Source organism: Melanerpes formicivorus, unplaced genomic scaffold (genome assembly GCF_026170545.1).
Source record: "Melanerpes formicivorus ecotype bairdi unplaced genomic scaffold, bMelFor1.0.p_v2 SCAF_137, whole genome shotgun sequence".
In the NCBI taxonomy this organism is placed as follows: domain Eukaryota; kingdom Metazoa; phylum Chordata; class Aves; order Piciformes; family Picidae; genus Melanerpes; species Melanerpes formicivorus.
The window spans coordinates 16269-39262 of record NW_027142489.1 but is presented as its reverse complement, the minus strand read 5'-3'; the positions used below and the strand labels follow the sequence as shown (position 1 = coordinate 39262).

Here is a 22994-nt window from a genome sequence, read left to right as displayed (position 1 = left end):
GAACACCATCCTGATGGATGCTCCCTGACCCCATGTGCCAGTCCAGGAGGCCACTTGCCCTGAGGGCCTCCTGCCTGCCTGTTGCAGTGGAGGCAAAGAAGGAGCTCAGAGCCTCAGCCTCTTCCTCATCTTCAGCTGCCTGAGGAGGCAATGGTTAATGGAGGCTTCCAGGAGCTGAGCACAGGGCTGTGGGGTGGGAGAGCATGAAGAGCTCAAAGGCTCACAGATTAGAGAGAGGGAACAAAAAAGGCCAACCAAAGGTGGGGTGGGAAGGGCTGGCTGCTGGCACAGTGCTTTAATAATGACCACTGCTAGCCAAAACACAGAAGCCCACCCCCAACTCCCCACCCCCCACCCCCCCAAACCTGACATGGGGCAAAGGGTAGGACCCTGGGCAGGCATTTGGAGCCTTTGCTTTGGGGACCAAATGCCTCTTTCTGGAGGGAAAGTGTGCCCAGAGGGCTGGCACCTCTGCCACATGCCCCCAGCCAGGGCTGCATTGGGCTCCTCCTCCTCCTCCTCCAAGAGAGCCTTCCCTGGGTGTTGTGCTTGCAGAGAGCCCCAAACCCTCCCTCTGAGGTTCCCACAGGACCACTCTGGGGGGCTTCTTGTGTTCTCCCCACCTCATCCTGCCCTGCTGCTGGGCACACACAGAGCAGGGCTTTGCTGCAGCCCCTCTGCAGGCCTCCAAGTGGAGAGGGAGCAAGGAGAGGAGCCCAGAGCTGTGGCCTGCTCTCCAGCAGGGGATGAGTTGAGGGATGCCAGCTCCCTCTGAGCAGGACATCTGCAGTCCCCTAAGCAGTCTGGGGGGAGGGGAGGGAGGGGGTGTCTGCCACCTCTGCCTGACACCCCAGCCCACCCCTCAAGTCTGCAGCAGGAGTGACTGCAGGGGCAGTGATCAGCCCAAGGAGATCCAGCCCCCAGCTGGCCAGCAGCAGCGAGCTGGATCCTGGCACAGCCAAAGTGCAAAGGAAGGAGCAGCAGAGCCTGGGCAGTGCAAGCTTTGGCCTTAAGCCTGCCCCAGGTGGCCAAGGCCAAGCCCAGCAGGGGTGGCTGAGGGGGTGTCTGCTTGGCTGGGCAAGGGAAAAGGCTCCCCAGAGTCACTCCTGGCCACCAGAAACAGCTCTGGGAGAGCCTTTGTGTGGGGTGGCAGTGGCTGAAGGGCTCAGAGCCCCCTCAGTGGCCTCCAAGGCACCAGCACTGGGCACTGCCAGATCAGATCTGGCTCCTGGGGCTCTGCCCTGCAAGGAACCCTCTTTTCTCCAGGGCTCTCACCCTGCTTCCTCCTCTGGCCACACCACTGCAGCACAAACTTAGCTTATAGGTAAGCTCAGGCCAAAAACAGCCAAAGCCCAAATGTCCACTCCAAAGCCTTCAGACCACTTCCATGGGGTAGGCATCCTGGGGGGGGGCTTGCCTTCTGGTAGAGCAAGCCCTGGACCATTTCTCTCGACACCCTCCTCTCTCTTGAGTCCAAACCTGAGGTAGAGCCAAGCCACAGCCACCCCACAGAGCATCAGGGCGCTCACCAACGGCGGCCGGGACGACCAAGGGCAGCTGAGAGCTGGGCAGGAGGCTGGGCAGGGGCGGGGGGCTCGGGCTGCCCGCGGGCAGCAGCGCTCGGGCCGGGCCGACGGGGGTCTGGCCGCTGAGCAGCGGCGCAGCCGAAGGCTCCTGCCGGGCTGCGGGCGGGGGGCAGGCGGAGGCCCTGCTGCCGGGGGCGGCTGCAGAGGAGCCGGCAGCCGTGCCGGGGCGGGCAGGGGCAGCTCTGCCCGCGGCAGCTGGGGAGCTGGGAGCAGGAGCCGAGGCAGTGCCTGCCGGAGGCGGTGCGGCTGGGGCCGTGCCCTGCCCTGCCGGGCTGGGGAGCTCTGAGCCCAAGCTGCCAGCAGCAGCAGCGGCAGCAGCAGAGCCTGGTGCCTCGGCGCTGGCACTTGCAGGGCCTGGGGGTGGCTTGGAAGCAAGCAGAGGGTGGTCTGACCCTTCGGTGAGAGCCAGGGGGGCTGGAGTGGGGGCTGGGGGAGGCGGTGCCCTGGCCGCCAGCCCCGCTGCCCGCGGCGTGCCCTGCAGCCCCGCTGCCCGCGGCGTGCCCTGCAGCCCCGCTGCCCGCGGCGTGCCCTGCAGCCCCGGTGCCCGCGGCGTGCCCTTCAGCCCCGGTGCCCGCGGCGTGCCCTGCAGCCCCGGTGCCCGCGGCGTGCCCTGCAGCCCCGGTGCCCGCGGCGTGCCCTGCAGCCCCGGTGCCCGCGGCGCTGCCAGAGCCAGGCACGGCAGTGGGGGGCTGCCCGGAGACCCCGCCTGCTGCAGCAGCGGGGGAGGCTGCAGGAGACCTCACAGAGCCTCTGCCTGCTCCTGGAGGGGCTTCAGGGCGGGCAGAGACCTCCTGTGCCGCAGGGGCCGATCCTGCGGGGGGGCTGAGCGGTGTCCGGGGGGGCCGGGCTGGCTGTCTCCGTCCTGGCAGCAGCAAGAAGGGCTCTGTCCAAACCTGCTGTGCCCTGGGAGGCAGCGGCTGGGGCAGTGACTCCCAACCAGCTTCTGAACCCCCCCCAGGGGCTTCTGCTGAGGCAGCAGCCTGTGGGAGGAGGGCAGGGGAAGCCTTCCCCCGGTCCAGCTCCTTCATGACCTTCTTCACCCAATCTGCTTCTGGGTCGGCACAGATCTCCAGCAGCCGCAGGGTCACCAAGCTGGACAGCCAAGGGGGTCAGGCAGTGAATAAACCCTGCTCCAGGTGGGCAGGGAGAGAGGGAGGGCAGGCAGGGAGGGGAGGAAGGGAGGGGAGGGAGAGAGGGAAGGGAGAGAGGGAAGGGAGAAAGGGAAGGAGAGAGGGAAGGAGAGAGGGAAGGAGAGAGGGAAGGAGAGAGGGAAGGGAGAGGGAAGAGAGAGAGGGAAGGGAGAGGGGAAAGGGAGAAAGGGAGAGTAGAGTGAGAGGGAAGGGAAGGGAGAGAGGGAAGAGAGAGAGGGAGAGTGAGAAAGGGAAGGGAGAGAGGGAGAGAGGAAGGGAGGGGAAGGGAGGGAGAAAGGGAGGGGAGGGAGAGGGGAAGGGCAGGGAGGAAGGGAGGGCAGGGAGAGAGGGAGGGAAGGGAGAAAGAGAGGGCAGAGAGGGAGGGTAGAGAGAGAGGGAGGGGAGAATAGGAGGGCAGGGAGAGAGGGAGGGAAGGGAGAAAGGGAGAGTAGGGATTGAGGGAGGGAAGGGAGGGGGTGAGGGGGTGCAGGGAGGGTGCAGGGAGGGGGCTGAGGGGGGTGCAGGGAGGGTGGGGTGGGGGGTGCAGGGAGGGGGTGAGGGGGTGCAGGGAGGGGGGTGGGGGGTGCTGAGGAGGGGGCTGAAGGGGTGCAGGGAGGGGGGTGAAAGGGGTGCAGGGAGGGGGCTGGGGGGGTGCAGGGAGGGGGTGAGGGGGTGCAGGGAGGGGGGTGGGGGGGGTGCGGAGGAGGGGGCTGAAGGGGGGCAGGGAGGGGGGTGAAGAGGGTGCAGGGAGGGGGCTGGGGGGGTGCAGGGAGGGGGTGAGGGGTGCAGGGAGGGGGGGTGAGGGGGTGCAGGGAGGGGGTGAGGGGTGCAGGGAGGGGGTGCAGGGAGGGGGCTGCTGCTGCTGGGACCATGCTCACATGATGGCTTTTCTCTGGCAGCTGGCTTCAGTGCTGTGGTAACTTCTTATCCTCTTGGCCTCTATCTTGGGGCTGAACTTTTTGCACTCCCTGGAGCACCTCAGAGCTGCTTTGGGCTGCCCTGCAATGAAGTTCCCAGCAGGTCAGAGGCTGGGCTGTGGGCTGCCTGCCCCAGAAACCAGCACTGCCTTGAGGGGTCCTGAAATGGGGGTGGGGGGAATCAAGATGTGCAGGGCTGGAGCCAGGCTCTGCTCAGGGGTGGCCAAGCACAGCCCCAGGGGCACTGGGTGGCAGCTGGAGCAGAGGAGGTGCCCTGGGAGCAGGAGGGAAGACTCTGTCCCTGTGAGGCTGCTGGAGCCTGGAGCAGGCTGCCCAGAGAGGTTGTGGAGTCTCCTGCCCTGGGGAGCTTCCAACCCCACAGCCTCTGGTCACAGAGCTACAGAGGCACAGAGCAGGAGGCTGGAGGAGAGAAGGCTGCAGGCAGAGCTCAGAGCAGCCCTCCAGGAGCTGAAGGGCTCCAGGAGAGCTGGGGAGGGACTGTGGGCAAGGGCTGGGAGTGGCAGGAGCAGGGAGAATGGCTTGGAGCTGGGAGAGGGCAGAGGGAGAGTGGAGAGGAGGAAGGAATGGTTGGCAGGGAGGCTGGGGAGAGCCTGGCAGAGGCTGCCCAGGGAGGCTGTGGCTGCCCCCTGGCTGGAGGTGCTGAGGACCAGGCTGGATGAGGCCTTGAGCAGCCTGGGCTGGGGGGAGGGGTCCCTGGGCATGGCAGGGGGCTGGAGCTGGCTGAGCTCTGAGCTCCCTTCCACCCCAGCCCCATCCATGGATCCATGCAGTGTGATGTGCTCTGGAGACCTCTCCTCACCATAGCTCTTCCCAACCCTGCTCCCTCCACTGTGGGACTTCCCCTCCAGGAACTTCCCTTCCTGCCTCTCTCTGCTGCTCCCTGGCCTCTGAACACCACCTGGGCTGAGAGGAAGGCTGCAGAGAGAGAACCTTGGGCTGAATCCTTTGCTCCCCAGCTGCCTTTAGCCTCAGAGCCCAGCATCCCACCAAGCATCTCCCCTGCCACCTCCACAGGAAGCTGTGGTTTGCATTTGGCAGGGGGGGGGAGGCTCAAACCCCCTCCCACCCCCCAAGCCTGACCCTTGGGAGAAGCAAAGCCAAGCCCAGCCCTGGGGGGGACCCTCAGCCCCCAAGCCACAGCAGCTTGCCAAGCTGCAGGGGGAGGTTGCACAATGCAGCCTCCTGGAGATGTGTCCTGGCATGCCAGGGGACAAGGCTGAGGAAAACAAACCCTGATTCAGCTGGGGGGGAAGCAGCTGCAGGCTCCAGGCTCCTCCAAAAGCCTCTGGCTGGGGCTGTGGTAGCCTCCCACAGGAACTGTGAGGGTCCAGGGAATGGGCTTGGGGTGGAAGGGAGCTCAGAGCTCAGCCAGCTCCAGCCCCCTGCCATGCCCTGGGACCCCTCCCCCCAGCCCAGGCTGCTCAAGGCCTCATCCAGCCTGGTCCTCAGCACCTCCAGCCAGGGGGCAGCCACAGCCTCCCTGGGCAGCCTCTGCCAGGCTCTCCCCAGCCTCCCTGCCAACCATTCCTTCCTCCTCTCCACTCTCCCTCTGCCCTCTCCCAGCTCCAAGCCATTCTCCCTGCTCCTGCCACTCCCAGCCCTTGCCCACAGTCCCTCCCCAGCTCTCCTGGAGCCCTTCAGCTCCTGCAAGGTTGCTCTGAGCTCTGCCTGCAGCCTTCTCTCCTGCAGGCTGCACAGCCCCAACCCTCCCAGCCTGGCCCCACAGGGGAGGCTCTGCAGCCTCTCAGCATCTCTGGGGCCTCCTCTGGAGCCTCTGCAGCAGCTCCAGGTCCTCCTTGTGCTGGGGGCCCCAGAGCTGGAGGCAGTGCTGCAGGTGGGGGCTGAGCAGAGCAGAGCAGAGGGGCAGAATCCCCTCCCTGTGCTGCTGCTCTCCCTGCTCTGGCTGCAGCTCAGCACTCAGCTGCCTCTGGGCTGCCAGGGCCCAGTGCTGGCTCCTGGGCACTCTGGCACCCCCTGGCACCCCCAAGGCTGGAGGCAGTGCTGCAGGTGGGGGCTGAGCAGAGCAGGATCCTCTCCCCTCCCAGGCTGCCCTCTCCACCTGGATCTGGTGCACTTGGGGTAGCTGTGCTGGGAGTGCTGCAGCTGCTGAGGGCCAGGAGGAGCAGCCTGCAGGAGCCTCCCCCAGCTCCTTGCATCCTGAGGGCAACCCAGGGCTGCAAAGACAGCCCAGGGCCCCCTGTGCAGAGCCACACTGCAGCCTCCAGATCTCTCTGCAACGTTCACAGAGCCATGGAATGGGTTGGGTTGGGTGGAAAATCTCTCTGAGGTCATCCAGTCCAAGCAGCAACCCAACCCCCCCATGGCCACCAAACCCTGGCCCCAGGAGCCATGGCCACAGGGCTCTGGAGCACCCCCAGCCAGAGGGACTCCACCACCTCCCTTTGTCCACAGACTTGGTGCCTCCCACTGCACTTCAGGGCCAAGAGGATCTGCTCAGGGCTGACCAACTGCTCCAGGAACATCTCATGATGGAAGAAAGAAAAGGGCTCCAGGGAGACCTTCTGGTGGCCTTGCAGGGGCTGCAGGGGGCTGCAGGAAAGCTGGGGAGGGACTTTGGAGGCTGTCAGGGAGGGACAGGCCTGAGGGGGCTGGAGCAAAAGGAGAAGTGGGGAGCTGGAGATTGGCTGTGAGGAAGAAGTTGTTGGGCAGGAGGGTGGTGAGAGCCTGGCCCAGGCTGCCCAGGGAGGTGGTGGAAGCCTCCTGCTGATGCCTGGAGGTGTTTGCAGCCAGGCTGGAGGTGGCTGTGAGCAAGCTGCTGTGGTGTGAGGTGTCCCTGGCCATGGCAGAGGCTTGGAGCTGGCTGAGCCCTGAGCTCCCTTCCAGCCCTGCCAGTTCAGTGTCCACTGCCCCTGGTCCTGTCTCTGGGCACTGCTGAGGGCACCCAGCCCCCATGCTCCTGATGCCCTCCCTGGAGCTACTTCCATCTGCTCAGAGATTCTGTGTCCCCTGGGGGCAGAGCTGGAGCAACTTGGGGTGGGGTTTGGGGGTGCTGGGCCAGACCCTTTGAAACAAAACAGACCCCAGGAGCAGCCAGGCTGGGAGAGAGCTCAGAGCTCAGCCAGCCCAACCTAGCACCAGCACCACCCAACCAACCCAACCCTGGCACTGAGAGCCTCATCCAGGCTCTTGCTGAGCACCCCCAGGGCTGGGGACTCCACCACCCCCCTGGGCAGCACATCCCAAGGGCCAATCTCTCTTGCTGGGAAGAACTTTCTCCTCACCTCCAGCCCTAAACCTCCCCTGGCACAGCTTGAGACTGTGTCCTCTTGTTCTGGTGCTGGGGGCCTGGGAGAAGAGCCCAACCCCCACCTGGCTCCAACCTCCCTGCAGGGAGTTGCAGAGAGCAAGAAGGTCTCCCCTGAGCCTCCTCTTCTCCAGGCTAAGCAACCCCAGCTCCCTCAGCCTCTCCTCACAGGGCTGTGCCCCAGACCCCTCCCCAGCCTTGTGAGCAAGCTGCTGTGGGGTGAGGTGTCCCTGCCCATGGCAGGGGCTTGGAGCTGCCTGAGCCCTGAGCTCCCTGCCAGCCCTGCCAGCCCTGGGCTCCTGTGCTCCAGAGGGGGTGGGTGCTGGGCTGCAGGGGGGGCAGAGCCAGGCAGTGCCCAAGCAGGCAGTGGGTTCCCTGGGCAGGGCAGGCAGCCCAGCATCCCTGCTGCCCTCCTTACCCAGGCCAGCCCTGAAGAGCCTGCCCAGAGGTGAGAGGAGATGAAGAAACTCCATGCCAGGCAGTGCTCCTTGGCTGTCCTCACTCCTCCCCTCTGGTGGCAGCAGGGCACAGTTCTCCAGGGCCCTTTGGCCCCTCTCCCTTCCCAGGGGGGGCTCAGACCATCCCTTAGTCCTGGCTGAAGTCCAGCTCAGCTGAGCCTGCCCTGCTGGGGAGCTCTGGCAGCCTCTCTGCCCCATGGCTGCCTTGGGGCAGCAAACACTGAGCTGTGCCAGGGGGGACCTCACCCCAGCCCAGGGAGAGCTATGCCCACCTCCTCCTGCTCCTCTGGCCCTGCTCAGCACTGCCCAGGAGCACACAAAGAGCTTTGCCCAGTGACCAGAAGACATTCTCCCACTGTCTTCCAGACAGACAGACAGACAGAGAGTGCCTTTTGCAGGCCCTGGGGCTGCAGGTGCCAGCACCCCCCTGGCACTGGCACCCTCAGGACAGACATCCAGCCCTGGACAGGCTGCTGGCTGCCCCCTTGGCAGGTGCCCAGGGCCATGGCCCCAGAGGATTCTAACACAGCTCTGCAGAAGCTCTGCTCAGAGCTGCACAGCTGGCACTGGGCTGGCAGGGAGCCTCCTGCCCACCCCCCTGCAGGCAGCAGGGACAGCTCCAGCTGCAGCAGGCTGCCCAGGGACACAGCCAGGCTGAGCTGGAAGGGCTGCAGGGATGGAGCCTCCACCACCTCCCTGGGCAGCCTGGGCCAGGCTCTCCCCAGCCTCCCTCTGCACAACTTCCTCCTCAGCTCCAACCTAACTCTGCCCTGCTCCAGCTCCAAACCATTGCCCCTGGGCCTAGCCCCACAGCCCCTTCTGAGCAGTCCCTCCCCAGCCTGCCTGCAGCTGCCCTGCAGCTCTGCAGCTGCAGCTCTGAGCTCTGCCTGCAGCCTTCTCTCCTGCAGGCTGCACAGCCCCAACCCTCCCAGCCTGGCCCCAGGGCAGAGGCTCTGCAGCCCCCTGAGCATCTCTGTGACCTCCTCTGGAGCCTCTCCAGCAGCCCCAGGTCCTCCTTGCGCTGGGGTCCCAGGGCTGGAGGCAGCTTCCCCCGGGAGCAGCAGGAGCTGTCACCGGGCTGCTCAGCTTTCCTTGCCGCCAGGATCGCTGCCGTGGACTCCCCCCACAGCCCTCTCCCACCCCCGGCCCGCGGAGGTCCCCGGGTGCCCGCAGCCCCAGGCGGCATCACCTCTGCCCCCCCCGGCGGCCGCCCCCGCACAGCCTGGCAGCGCCGCCGGGCAGCCCTGAGCCCTGAGCTGCGGCTCACCTCCAGCCAGGGTCAGCAGGCACAGGAGCTTCAGGATGAGCAGGACCCGGAGGGAAGCAGCCCTCATGCCGGCGGGGCTGGCAGCAGGCTGGGCGCAGGGAGGGCGAGGCGGCGGAGCGGGGAGAAGGGAACCCCAGAGCGGCGGCGGCGGCGGCGGCGGGCTCCAGGCTGTCACGGATGGAGCGGCAGGCAGGGAGGGAACACCTCCTGCTTCCCAGATCCATCCTCCTGGAATTCCCCCCCGCCCAGCACTGACGTCAGCTTTGCTTGGCACTGCCAGGCCAGCTCCGGCGCTCCCTGCCAAACTGCCCCCGCGGGGACTCTGCGGAGCTGGCAGCGCCTGCCCCTCTGCCAGCCCCCTGCCCCTCTGCCAGCCCTACAGCCCCCTGCCCCCCTGCCAGCCCTGCAGCCCCCTGCCCCTCTGCCAGCCCCCTGCCCCTCTGCCAGCCCTGCAGCTCCCTGCCCCTCTGCCAGCCCTGCAGCGCCCTGCCCCTCTGCCAGCCCAGCGGCTCCCTGCCCCTCTGCCAGCCCAGCGGCTCCCTGCCCCTCTGCCAGCCCTACAGCCCCCTGCCCCTCTGCCAGCCCCCTGCCCCTCTGCCAGCTCTGCTGCCCCCTGCCCCACTGCCGGCTCCCTGCCCCTCTGCCAGCCCCCTGCCACTCTGCCAGCCCTACAGCCCCGTGCCCCACTGCCAGCCCCCTGCCCCTCTGCCAGCCCCCTGCCCCTCTGCCAGCTCTGCAGCCCCCTGCCCCTCTGCCAGCCCTACAGCCCCCTGCCCCTCTGCCAACCCCCTGCCCCTCTGCCAGCCCTACAGCTCCCTGCCCCTCTGCCAGCCCTACAGCACCCTGCCCCCCTGCCAGCCCTAAAGTTCCCTGCCCCTCTGCCAGCCCTAAAGTTCCCTGCCCCCCTGCCAGCCTCCTGCCCCTCTGCCAGCCCTACAGCCCCCTGCCCCTCTGCCATGCCCCTGCCCCTCTGCCAGCCCTACAGCGCCCTGCCCCCCTGCCAGCCCCCTGCCCCTCTGCCAGCCCTACAGCCCCCTGCCCCTCTGCCAGCCCCCTGCCCCTCTGCCAGCCCTACAGCCTCCTGCCCCTCTGCCAGCGCCCTGGCCCTCTGCCAGCCCTACAGCACCCTGCCCCACTGCCAGCCTCCTGCCCCTCTGCCAGCCCTACAGCCCCCTGCCCCTCTGCCATGCCCCTGCCCCTCTGCCAGCCCTACAGCGCCCTGCCCCTCTGCCAGCCCCCTGCCCCTCTGCCAGCCCTACAGCCCCCTGCCCCTCTGCCAGCCCCCTGCCCCTCTGCCAGCCCTACAGCCTCCTGCCCCTCTGCCAGCGCCCTGGCCCTCTGCCAGCCCTACAGCACCCTGCCCCTCTGCCAGCCCTGCCCCTCTGCCAGCCCTGCAGCCCCCTGCCCCTCTGCCAGCCCTACAGCCCCGTGCCCCTCTGCCAGCCCCCTGCCCCTCTGCCAGCGCCCTACCCCTCTGCCAGCCCTACAGCCCCCTGCCCCTCTGCCAGCCCTACAGCCCCGTGCCCCTCTGCCAGCCCCCTGCCCCTCTGCCAGCGCCCTACCCCTCTGCCAGCCCTACAGCCCCCTGCCCCACTGCCAGCCCCCTGCCCCTCTGCCAGCCCGGCGGCTCCCTGCCCCTCTGCCAGCCCTACAGCCCCCTGCCCCTCTGCCAGCCCTGCCCCTCCCTGCCCCTCTGCCAGCCCTACAGCCCCCTGCCCCTCTGCCAGCTCTGCAGCCCCCTGCCCCACTGCCAGCCCCCTGCCCCTCTGCCAGCCCTGCAGCTCCCTGTCGCCAGCATCGCTGCCTCCGGCCCTTGCACCTCCAACACTGAGCTCAGAAAGCAGTTCCCTTCCCTTCCCTTCCCAAACCTTCCCAAACCTTCCCAAACCTTCCCAAACCTTCCCTTCCCAAACCTTCCCAAACCTTCCCAAACCTTCCCTTCCCAAACCTTCCCTTCCCAAACTTTCCCTTCCCTTCCCAAACCTTCCCAAACCTTCCCTTCCCAAACCTTCCCTTCCCTTCCTTTCCCTTCCCAAACCTTCCCAAACCTTCCCAAACCTTCCCTTCCCAAACCTTCCCTTCCCAAACCTTCCCTTCCCAAACTTTCCCTTCCCTTCCCTTCCCTTCCCTTCCCAAACCTTCCCAAACCTTCCCAAACTTTCCCTTCCCTTCCCAAACCTTCCCTTCCCAAACCTTCCCAAACCTTCCCTTCCCAAACCTTCCCTTTTCTCCCCTCCCCTCCCCTCCCCTCCCCTTCCCTTCCCAAACCTTCCCAAACCTTCCCTTCCCTTCTCCCTTCCCTTTTCCCTTCCCTTCTCCCTTCCCTTTTCCCTTCCCTTCTCCCTTCCCTTTTCCCTTCCCTTCAGCAGTCAGCTCAGACAGCAGCCTTGGTGATCAGCCCAAAACAGTTGGCATTTGCTGGTCAGGCCTGAGGAGCTCAGCAGCGGATGAGGAGCTCCCAGCCTGCTGCCTCTGGAGAAGAGGGCTGGGGAGGAGCAGCTGAGGGCCCTGAGGGTGTGCAGCCTGGAGCAGAGGAGGCTGAGGGAGACCTCCTTGCTCTCTGCAGCTCCCTCAGAGGAGGCTGCAGGGAGGTTGGGGCTGGGCTCTGCTGCCCAGGCTCAGGGGATGGAAGGAGAGAACCTGGCCTGGAGCTGTGCCAGGGGAGGCTGAGGCTGGAGAGGAGGCAAAATGTCTTTGGTGGCAGAGTGGTGAGGGCCTGGCAGAGGCTGCCCAGGGAGGTGGTGGAATCCCCATGGCTGGAGGGGTACCAAAGCCCTGTGGCCATGGCACTGGGGGCCAGGAGGGGGTTGGGTTGGTGCTGGGTGATCCTGGAGGGCTTTTCCAGCCCAACTTTGTGGCTCTTAGGAGCAGCCACCAAGCAAAAGGCTGAGCAGGGACCTGGTGGCTTCCCCCACACAGCTCCTTGCTCCCAGGGCTTTGCTGCCTGTGGTTCCTATTCCTACAGCCCTTGGTGCCCAGCAGGGGCTTGGCCAGCAGGGTCAGGCTGGAAGCAGGGGGGAGGCTGGGCTCAGGAGCCAGCACTAAGCCCTCTCAGAAGCTGCAGCCCTGCAGCCACATCCTGCACCTTTGCTTTCTCTTTCATCTCAGGTCCCAGCAGCACCCAGAAGCATTTCCCCCCTGCCAGCTGCCTCAGTGGAAAGATGAAGATAAAGTCCAGGCTGAGACACCGTGGCTGCCCCTGAGGTTGTTTTCCAGTCCCCCCCCCCCGGAGCTTCCTGAGGGCTGGGGGACTGCTGCCTGCTTCCCCTGGCCCTTCCAGGCAGGGTTTCGTTCCCAGGCAGGGAAAATCCCCAGGTTTCCAGCTGAGCTGTTTCTAAACCCTGCAGAGCATCACAGGCTTGCTCTGCTTGGGAAAATGAAACCATCGAGCCCAGCCACCGACCCGGCCCCACCAAGCCCCCCAGGCCCCAACTGCAGCCCAGCTGATTGCATCCCGGCCCTGCAGACCCCACGTGAAGCCCTGCAGCCCCTCCTCAGCCCTGCATCCCCTCCCTCAGCCCATCAGACCCCAGCTGAAGTCCTGCATCCCCTCCCTCAGCTCAGCAGACCCCAGGTGTAGCCCTGCATCCCCTCCCTCAGCCCTGCAGACCCCAGCTGAAGTCCTGCATCCCCTCCCTCAGCTCAGCAGACCCCAGGTGTAGCCCTGCATCCCCTCCCTCAGCCCTGCATCCCCTCCCTCAGCCCTGCAGACCCCACCTGAAGCCCTGCATCCCCTCCCTCAGCTCTGCAGACCCCAGCTGAAGTCCTGCATCCCCTCCCTCAGCTCATCAGACCCCAGCTGAAGCCCTGCATCCCCTCCCTCAGCCCTGCATCCCCTCCCTCAGCTCATCAGACCCCAGCTGAAGCCCTGCATCCCCTCCCTCAGCCCTGCATCCCCTCCCTCAGCTCATCAGACCCCAGCTGAAGCCCTCCAGGGTCCTCCAGGCCAGCACCAACCCAACCCTGCCCTGGCCACCAGCCCCTGGCCCCCAGTGCCATGGCCACAGGGCTCTGCAACCCCTCCAGCCATGGGGACTCCACCACCTCCCTGGGTAGCCTCTGCCAGGCCCTGACCACTCTGCCACCAAAGGAATTGTTCCTCCTCTCCAACCTCAGCCTCCCCTGGCACAGCTCCAGGCCAGTTCCTCTCCTTCCATCCCCTGAGCCTGGGCAGCAGAGCCCAGCCCCAACCTCCCTGCAGCCTCCTCTCAGGGAGCTGCAGAGAGCAAGGAGGTCTCCCTCAGCCTCCTCTGCTCCACACCAAACCCCCCCAGGGCCCTCAGCCAGTCCTCACAGCAGAGCTGCTCCAGCTCCCCACTCCTCTCTGTGCCCCTTAGACCACACTGCTGCTGCCACCTGAAGGCTTGCCACATCCCTCTGCCCTCCACCTCCCCGCTGTGGCCAGCAGGATGCTTAGGGGACCTGAGCCCCTCCCCTTTGGAGAGAGGCTGAGAGCCCTGGGGGTGCTCAGTCTGCAGAGGAGAAGGCTGAGAAGGATCCTGGGCAGCCTCTGCCAGGCCCTGACCACTCTGGCAGCAAAGGAATTGTTCCTCCTCTCCAACCTGAGCCTCCCCTGGCAGAGCTTCTCCTCCTCTCCCCTGGGCCTGGGAAGGAGCTCCCAAGCTGTTGACTGCAGCCCTGGCAGGAGCAGCTCCCATCCCAGTTCAGGGAAGCAGAATCAAACAGAGAAGAAAGAGTCCCTGTGATGCAGCTGGAGCAGAGCAGGCAGCTGCAGGCCCTGGGCTGCTCTCTGGCCCCTTCCCCAGGGCTGCTTTCCCAGCCTGGGCAGAGCCTTACAGGAAACCTTTGAGAGCAGGAACTGCCCAGGGCTGTGCCTGGGCTGCTGGAGGGGATGGCACTGCCCACACCTGCTCCCAGCTGCCCTCAGGGAACAGGTTCTGCAGCCTCTGCCAGCCCTAGGGGCACCTGAGGAAGGGCCCCATCCTGCTCAGGGGCTGGGAGGGGGAGGGCTGTGTTTGCCAAAGGCAGGGCTGGCCCTGGGTGGTGGTGGTTGAAGGTCCAAGGAGCTCCCTGGCAGGGGAAGGCAGCTGCTGCCTCTCCTGCACCCCCTGGGCTGGGGATGCTTGGCCTGGGAGGGCAATCCTCCAGGATGCTCTGTGAGGCTCCCAGGGGGACTGGCAGCTGGATCTGGAGTGGGCAGCTGCACCAGGGACCAGTCACAGGATGGAAGAGCTTGGAAGGGACCTGCAGAGATCATCCAGCCCAACCCCCCTGGCCAGAGCAGGGTCACCCAGGGGAGTCCACACAGGAAGGCATCCGGGCGGGGTTGGAAGCTCTCCACACCAGGAGGCTCCACAACCCCCCTGGGCAGCCTGCTCCAGGCCTCCAGCAGCCTCACACCAAGCAGCTTCCTCCTCCAGTTGAGGTGGAGCCTTCTGTGGTCAAGTTTGCATCCATTGCTCCTTGGCTCATTGCTGTGCAGCACCCAAAGGAGCTTGGCCCCCTGCACCCTGCCCCCCTGCACCCTGCCCCCCAGCCCTCAGCTCTGGAGAGACATCGCTCAGATCCTTCTCAGCCTTCTCCTCTGCAGACTGAGCACCCCCAGGGCTCTCAGTCTCTCTCCACAGGGGAGAGGCTCAGCTCCCCTAAGCATCCTGCTGGCCACAGCAGGGAGGTGGAGGGCAGAGGGATGTGGCAAGCCTTCAGGTGGCAGCAGCAGTGTGGTCTAAGGGGCACAGAGAGGAGTGGGGAGCTGGAGCAGCTCTGCTGGGAGGACTGGCTGAGGGCCCTGGGGGGGTTTGGTGTGGAGCAGAGGAGGCTGAGGGAGACCTCTTTGCTCTCTGCAGCTCCCTGAGAGGAGGCTGCAGGGAGGTTGGGGCTGGGCTCTGCTCTCTTATCTCAGGTGATAGGAGAGGAAATGACTGAAAACTGTGCCAGGGGAGGCTGAGGTTGGAGAGGAGGAACAATTCCTTTGGTGTCAGAGTGGTCAGGGCCTGGCAGAGGCTGCCCAGGGAGGTGGTGGAGTCCCCATGGTTGGAGGGGCTGCAGAGCCCTGTGGCCATGGCCCTGGGGGCCAGGGGCTGGGGGCCAGGGGGGGGTTGGGTTGGAGGTTGGGCTCAATCTCAGAGGTCATTTCCAACCCAATCAGTTCTGTGGTTCCATGAGAAAGAGCAAACAGGCCCAGGGTGGGTGAGGGGCTGGGGAGCTGGGGGGCTGGGGATGAGCTCTGCTGTGCAGCAGGGCAGGCACAGGAGGTTGTGGTCAGTCCCAGGCCATGAGCCCAGACCACAGCACCCAAGCAGAGGGAGCCAGGGAAGCCCTGGAGATAGTCAAGGTGAAGCTCAAGGGGGGTCTGAGCACCCTGATCTAGGTGAGGATCTCCCTGCTGACTGCAGGGGGGGGTGGGGGGTGGGGAGTTGGCCTGGATGACCTCTGGAGGTCCCTTCCAACCCAAAGCCCTTCTGTGAAGAGCAGCTTCTGAGGAAACCAAGAACAATTGAGCAAGAGGGAAGCAGGCAGCAGAGAGGGTGCTGAGGAACTGCAGCAGAGAGGGTGCTGAGGAACTGCAGCAGAGAGGGTGCTGAGGAACTGCAGCAGAATTAAAGCAGGCAGGGCAGTGGGGAGGGCCTGACCACCTTGGAGGTCACATCCTGCCTCTGGAGACTGTGGGCTGGGGCAGCCCCTTCCCCATTCTGCCTAAGGAGGACCTGGGAGGAGGCTTTTGGAGGTTCCTAGTAGCAGCCAGAGCTGCTCTGGGGTGGAAAAGCAGAAGATACCAGGAAGAGGGCTGGGTTGTTTGGGTTTTTTCCTCATGGTGTGACCTCAGCTGTAGCAGGAATGAGGAAGGCCCTGGGAGCAACCTGAACCAAGAGGCAGAGTGCTGGGCTGCAGCCAGAGCAGGGAGAGCAGCAGCACAGGGAGGGGATTCTGCCCCTCTGCTCTGCTCTGCTCTGCCCCCACCTGCAGCACTGCCTCCAGCTCTGGGGCCCCCAGCACAAGGAGGACCTGGAGCTGCTGCAGAGGCTCCAGAGGAGGCCCCAGAGATGCTGAGAGGCTGCAGAGCCTCCCCTGTGGGGCCAGGCTGGGAGGGCTGGGGCTGTGCAGCCTGCAGGAGAGAAGGCTGCAGGCAGAGCTCAGAGCAGCCTGCCAGGGGCTGAAGGGCTCCAGGAGAGCTGGGGAGGGACTGTGGGCAAGGGCTGGGAGTGGCAGGAGCAGGGAGAATGGCTTGGAGCTGGGAGAGGGCAGAGGGAGAGTGGAGAGGAGGAAGGAATGGTTGGCAGGGAGGCTGGGGAGAGCCTGGCACAGGCTGCCCAGGGAGGCTGTGGCTGCCCCCTGGCTGGAGGTGCTGAGGACCAGGCTGGATGAGGCCTTGAGCAGCCTGGGCTGGGGGGAGGGGTCCCTGGGCATGGCAGGGGGCTGAAGCTGAGCTCTGAGCTCCCTTCCTCCCCAGCCCAGTGGCTGAATGAGTCCCTGCCTGAAGCTGTGCTGCAGTCACTCAGAGCCTTCTCCCTGCAGCTCTGAAGGAGGGCAGGCAGCTCACCTGCGAGGAGGTTGACCTGAGCAGCATCAGGGCCCTGCTGAGCAGCAAGGATGTCAGTGAAGATCTCCCCAGATGGGCTGCAGGGAGGCTCCCACTGCAGCATCTCCACCTGCAGAGGAGTCTGAGCTGAGGCAGCAGCAGAGCTCTGGGCACCTGCCAGCCATTGTGGGCAGAGGGAGCACACAGAGGGCACTGTGCAGAGCTGGGGCTGTCCCCTCTGGGCCATCAAACCCAGCTCCAGATGTGAGCCTCAGCAGGCACTCAGTGGCTGCTGGTGCCCACAGCTGGGTGCTGAGCCTGGGAGGCTGGGAGCTGTGGCTCTGCCTGACCCCTAGCTGGGTGCCCTGCTGCTGGCCCTGCTGTGCAGCAGGCTGTGGGGTGCAGGCAGCCCTGGGGAGAGCTGAAGGCAGGCTCAGCAGCCTGGCCAGCTGCCAGACAGGTGCCATGCCCCCAACCTTTGGCTGATCACTGCCAACCATCAGCTGGCAGCTTGGCCTGCTGCTCCAGATCAGATTGCAGGGGGCAAAGGGCCAGATCCCAGCCTCCCCAGGAGCCAGCAGCTCCCACCCACTGCAGCTCTGCCTGGGCTGAGCTCAGACAGGAGCCTGAGCTCTGCACAGGGGCAAGGTCCTCTCAGGTGAAAGGAGCCCACGTGAGTCAGGCCAGGAGGACTGCTCCCAGGCACAGAGCAGCACAAGCAACGTGCCAGGAGAGCCAGGGCTGTGCCCTTGGCTGGCTGGGAGGGTTGGGGCTGTGCAGCCTGCAGGAGAGAAGGCTGCAGACAGAGCTCAGAGCTGCAGCTCAAGGGCAGCAGCACAGGGAGGGGATTCTGCCCCTCTGCTCTGCCCTGCTCAGAGCCCAGCACTGCCTCCAGCCTTGGGGGTGCCAGGGGGTGGCAAAGTGCCCAGGAGCCAGCACTGGGCCCTGGCAGCCCAGAGCCAGCTGAGTGCTGAGCTGCAGCCAGAGCAGGGAGAGCAGCAGCACAGGGAGGGGATTCTGCCCCTCTGCTCTGCTCTGCTCAGCCCCCACCTGCAGCACTGCCTCCAGCTCTGGGGCCCCCAGCACAAGGAGGACCTGGAGCTGCTGCAGAGGCTCCAGAGGAGGCCCCAGAGATGCTGAGAGGCTGCAGAGCCTCCCCTGTGGGGCCAGGCTGGGAGGGTTGGGGCTGTGCAGCCTGCAGGAGAGAAGGCTGCAGGCAGAGCTCAGAGCTGCAGCTGCAGAGCTGCAGGGCAGCTGCAGGCAGGCTGGGGAGGGACTGCTCAGAAGGGGCTGTGGGGCTAGGCCCAGGGGCAATGGTTTGGAGGTGGAGCAGGGCAGAGTTAGGTTGGAGCTGAGGAGGAAGTTGTGCAGAGGGAGGCTGGGGAGAGCCTGGCCCAGGCTGCCCAGGGAGGTGGTGGAAGCCTCCTGCTGCTGCCTGGAGGTGTTTGCAGCCAGGCTGGAGGTGGCTGTGAGCAAGCTGCTGTGGGGTGAGGTGTCCCTGCCCATGGCAGGGGCTTGGAGCTGGCTGAGCCCTGAGCTCCCTTCCAGCCCTGGGGTTCTGTGACTCCAGCTGTAGACATCTGCTGAGGTTCTCTTGCCCCTGCTAAGGCTCCCAGCTCCAAGCTGCCTTGTGGGAGCTCTGCCACCTCTGCTCAGTGGGGCTGGCAGCTCTCACCCTGCTCTGATGCAGTCCTCCTCTCCTGGGGAGCGTTGGGCTCACAGAATCCCTGTGGTTGGAGAAGGTCTTTGAGACCACCAGGTCTGCCAGGGCCATCCTGCCACAGAGCCTTCAGCACCACCTCTGGATGACATTTAAACACACAGAATCACAGGGCCAGGGCAATGTTGAGGTTGGAAGAGACCTTGGAGGTCACCAAGCCCAGAGCTCACACTGCCAGCCCTGCTGCTGAGCCAGCACCACTCAGCCACCTCCCTCAGCACCACATCCAGGCAGCTTCTAAGCCCCTCCAGGGCTGGGGACTGCACCACCTCCCTGGGCAGCCTGGGACAGGCTTTCAGAATCCTTGCTGGGGGGGGAGGTTGTTCCTGATGCCCAACCTGAGCTTGAGGCTGTGCCCTCTTCTCCTGTCACTTGTTGCATGTGAGGAGAGACCAACCCCTGCCCACTCTGGCAGCAAAGGAATTGTTCCTCCTCTCCACCCTAAGCCTCCCCTGGCACAATTTAAGGCCAGTTCCTTTCCCCCCCTGGCCACCAGCCCCTGGCCCCCAGTGCCATGGCCACAGGGCTCTGCAACCCCTCCAGCCATGGGGACTCCACCACCTCCCTGGGCAGCCTCTGCCAGGCCCTGACCACTCTGACACCAAAGGAATTGTTCCTCCTCTCCAACCTAAGTCATTTCCTCTCCTATCACCTGAGATAAGAGAGCAGAGCCCAGCCCCAACCTCCCTACAGCCTCCTCCCAGGGAGCTGCAGAGAGCAAGGAGGTCTCCCTCAGCCTCCTCTGCTCCAGGCTGCTCACCCCCAGCTCCCTCAGCTGCTCCTCCCCAGCCCTCTTCCTCAGACCCTTCCCCAGCTTGGTTGCCCTTCTCTGGTCCTTCCCAGTGCCATGGCCTGGGTTGGTGTGGCCCAGAGCAGTCCAAACCTCACCCAACCACCTCCCCTCTCCTGCCCCAGGCAACCAGTGCCAGCCTCAGGAGCTGGTTCCTTGGAGCCAGAAGTGACCTCTGGCTCTGGAGATGGCCTCAGCCCACACTTGATGCAGAGGTCTTGGGCCATGACTGTAAGGAGGGAGAGAATGAAAGGGCAGGGGAGGAGAGGAGGGGGAGGAGGAAATGTGTTTGGCACTGCAGGAAGCTGAACTTTCTCACATGAAAAGCAAAGCAGCAGGAAATGAGGAGCAGATGTGTGAGGGCTGCCTGCAGACAGAGGCTCCCATGGGGCAGGCAGCAGCTCCTGCCTGGGAAGTCCCAGGGCAGCCTGGGCCTCGTGTTTGTGAGGTCATCAGAGGGGGCAGAGAACATCAGCCCAAGCTTTCACTTCTCTGAGCACCACAGCTTCCTCCTCCTCCTCAACATCCCCCCCCAAGACCCCTCCTGCTGGAGAGCAGCTGGCACCCAGCACTGCCAGCCCAGCCCCAGCCATGCCCTGGGCTGAGCCCCAGCAGGGTGGGCAGCAGGGGCAGGGAGGGGATCCTGACCCTGAGACCTCCCTGCAGTGCTGGGGCAGCTCTGGAGCCCTCAGCACGGACAGGGACCTGCTGGAGCAGGGCAGGAGGAGACCACAGCAGTGCTGGCAGGGCTGGAGGGGCTCTGCTGGGAGGCCAGGCTGAGAGAGTTGGGCTTGGGCAGCCTGGGGAAGGCTCCAGGGAGACCTTCTGGTGGCCTTGCAGTGCTTCCCCTGCTGGCATCCCCTGCTGGCATCCCCTGCTGGCATCCCCTGCTGGCATCCCCTGTTGGCATCCCCTGGTCTTCTGACACAGAAGCTGTCAGATGCCTGAGAGTCTCCTACAGAGGTGTCTCATTTCTGGAGTTCTGGAGTACTGTATCCAGCCCAGGAGCCTCTGTGCCAGGAAGGCTCTGGAGGGGCTGGGAGGTGTCCAGAGCAGGGCCAGGAGGCTGAGCAGAGGGCTGGAGCTGCTCTGCTCTGAGCACAGCCTGAGAGAGTTGGGGTTGTGCAGGCTGCAGAGGAGAAGGCTCCAGGGAGACCTTCTGGTGGCCTTGCAGGAGCTGCAGGGGGCTGCAGGAAAGCTGGGGAGGGACTTTGGAGGGGGTGAGGGAGGGACAGGACTGGGGGGGCTGGAGCAAAAGGAGCAGTGGGGAGCTGGAGATTGGCTGTGAGGAAGAAGTTGTTGGGCAGGAGGGTGGTGAGAGCCTGGCCCAGGCTGCCCAGGGAGGTGGTGGAAGCCTCCTGCTGATGCCTGGAGGTGTTTGCAGCCAGGCTGGAGGTGGCTGTGAGCAAGCTGCTGTGGGGTGAGGTGTCCCTGCCCATGGCAGGGGCTTGGAGCTGCCTGAGCCTGGAGCTCCCTTCCACATCAGGGATTCTCATCTACTTTCTGCCCTTCTGCCCTTATCATCAGCCCTTGCATGAGATGGCCAAGGGTCCAAGTTGGGGCTGTTCAGCCTGGAGAGGAGAAGGCTCCAGGGAGAGCTTCTGGTGGCCTTGCAGGAGCTGCAGGGGGCTGCAGGAAAGCTGGGGAGGGACTTTGGAGGGGGTGAGGGAGGGACAGGACTGGGGGGGATGGAGCAAAAGGAGCAGTGGGGAGCTGGAGATTGGCTGTGAGGAAGAAGCTCTTCCCCAGGAGGGAGCCAACCCTGACAGCTGTGTGATTCTATGGCATCCCAGCCCTGCAGAGCACCCAAGCAGCTCCTCCTGCCAAGCCCTGGCCCTGGGCACAAGCCAGGGAGGCAGAGCAACGACAGCAAACAGCCCCAGGAGCCCTGCACCCCACAAGCCTCTACCTGAAGTGGCACAAAACCCACAGCAGGGATGGGCAGGGCACCAAAGCCAGGCAGACACCTGAGGCTCTCAACCCTCCTGAAGCCTCAGCTGCTGCCTCAGCTGAGAGGGCAGAGGGTCCCCAGACCTCCTCCTTCTGCCTTGGGCTTTCTGCACCCCACCTTGCAAAGAGGAGGTCTCCTCAGTCTCTGCTCCTGCCCAGGCTCAGAGCACCAGGGAATGGGGTTGGGGTTGGAAGGGACCTCAGAGCTCAGCCAGCTCCAGCCCCCTGCCATGCCCAGGGACCTCTCCCCCTAGTCCAGGCTGCTCAAGGCCTCATCCAGCCTGGTCCTCAGCACCTCCAGGCAGGGGGCAGCCACAGCCTCCCTGGGCAGCCTGTGCCAGGCTCTCCCCAGCCTCCCTGCCAACCATTCCTTCCTGATAGCCAATATCTAGAACAGCTAATGACATCTCGTGGCTAATGACAGCTAATGAGGTCCAATAAGGGTCTAACAAGGTCTGATCACATCTAATAATGCCCAATAATAACTAATAAGGTCTAATAAGGTCTAAGAATATCTAATCAGATCTAATAGTGTCTAATAATGCCTAATATTCCTCTCCAGGCAGGGGGCAGCCACAGCCTCCCTGGGCATCTAGTAGCTGATATCACCTAGCATCTAATCTCACAGTCTCACAGAATCACCAAGGCTGGAAGAGACCTCAAAGACCATCAAGTCCAAGCTGGCACCACAGACCTCATGACCAGACCATGGCACCAAGTGCCACATCCAATCCCCTCTTGAACACCTCCAGGGATGGGGACTCCACCACCTCCCTGGGCAGCACAGCCCAAGGGCCAACAACTCTCTCTGGGAAGAACTTTCTCCTCCCCTCCAGCCTAAACCTCCCCTGGCACAGTTTGAGACTGTGGCCTCTTGTTCTGGTGCTGGGTGCCTGGGAGAAGAGCCCAACCCCCACCTGGCTCCAACCTCCCTGCAGGGAGTTGCAGAGAGCAAGAAGGTCTCCCCTGAGCCTCCTCTTCTCCAGGCTAAGCAACCCCAGCTCCCTCAGCCTCTCCTCACAGGGCTGTGCCCCAGACCCCTCCCCAGCTTTCTTGCCCTTCTCTGGACACCTTCCAGCAGCTCAACCTCTTTCCTAACCTGAGGAGCCCAGAGCTGGACACAGGACTCAAGGGGTGGCCTGAGCAGTGCTGAGCACAGGGCAGGATGAGCTCCCTGCTCCTGCTGGCCACACTGCTCCTGCTGCAGGCCAGGATGCCCTTGGCCTTCTTGGCCCCCTGGGCACACTGCTGCCTCCTGTTCAGGCAGCTGTCAATCAGCACCCCCAGCTCCCTCTCTGCCTGGCTGCTCTCAGCCACTCTGCCCCCAGCCTGTAGCTCTGCCTGGGGTTGCTGTGGCCAAAGTGCAGCCCCTGGCACTTGGACTTGTTGAATGCCATCCTGTTGGCCTCTGCCCATCTGCCCAGCCTGGCAAGGTCCCTCTGCAGAGCCCTTCTGCCCTCTCACTGACCAACCTCTGCTCCCAGCTTGCTGTCACCTGCAAACTTGCTGATGACTGACTCCATCCCCTCCTCCAGATCATCAATGAGGATATTGATCAGGCTGGGGCCCAGCACTGCTCCCTGGGGCACAGCACTGGTGCCTGGCTGCCAGCTGGCTGTGGCACCATTCACCACCACTCTCTGGGCTCAGCCTCCAGCCACTTCCTCACCCAGCTCAGAGTGCTGCTGTCCCAGCCAGGGGCTGACAGCTTGGCCAGGAGCTTGCTGGGGGGGGATGGTGGCAAAGGCCTTGCTGCAGTCCAGGCAGACCACATCCACAGCCTGCCCCACAGCCCCCAGGCAGTGCCCTGGGCATGGAAGGAGCTCAGGTTGCTCAGGCAGGACCTGCCCTTCCTAACCCCATGCTGGCTGGGCCTGAGCCCTTGGCCATGTTTCAGGTGTGCAGTGATTGCCCCCAGGATAATCTGCTACATTCATACTATCATCTAATAGCTGATATAATCTATTAGCTAATACTATCATCTAATAGCTAATATCATCTAATAGCTGATATCATCTAATATCTAATACTATCATCTAATAGCTAATATCATCTAATAGCTGATATCATCTAATAGCTGATATCATCTAATAGCTAATATATCATCTAATAGTTGATATCATCTAATAGCTGATATCATCTAATAGCTGATACCATATCATCTAATAACTGATATCATCTAATATCTAATATCATCTTATATCTAATACTATCATCTAATAGCTGATATCATCTAATATCTAATATCATCTAATAGCTGATATCATCTAACATTTAATACTATCATCTAATAGCTGATATCTAATAGCTAATAATATCATCTAATAGCTAATATAATCTAACATCTAATACTATCAGCTATTAGATGATAACATCTAATAGCTAATACTATCATCTAATAGCTAATCTC

General features: G+C 64.0%; 1 protein-coding gene across 1 annotated transcript; it reads right to left on the bottom strand.

The window, feature by feature from the left end:
- Positions 1-1284: 1284 nt before the first annotated feature.
- LOC137456779 (collagen alpha-1(I) chain-like) lies at positions 1285-8848 on the bottom strand. Its single transcript, XM_068168394.1, is given in 6 exon segments — positions 1285-1459; positions 1461-1532; positions 1534-2142; positions 2144-2678; positions 3595-3715; positions 8645-8848. Coding segments are annotated over 6 exon segments (1533 nt in total). The 5' UTR covers positions 8712-8848; the 3' UTR covers positions 1285-1330.
- Between the last annotated feature and the right edge of the window lie 14146 nt (positions 8849-22994).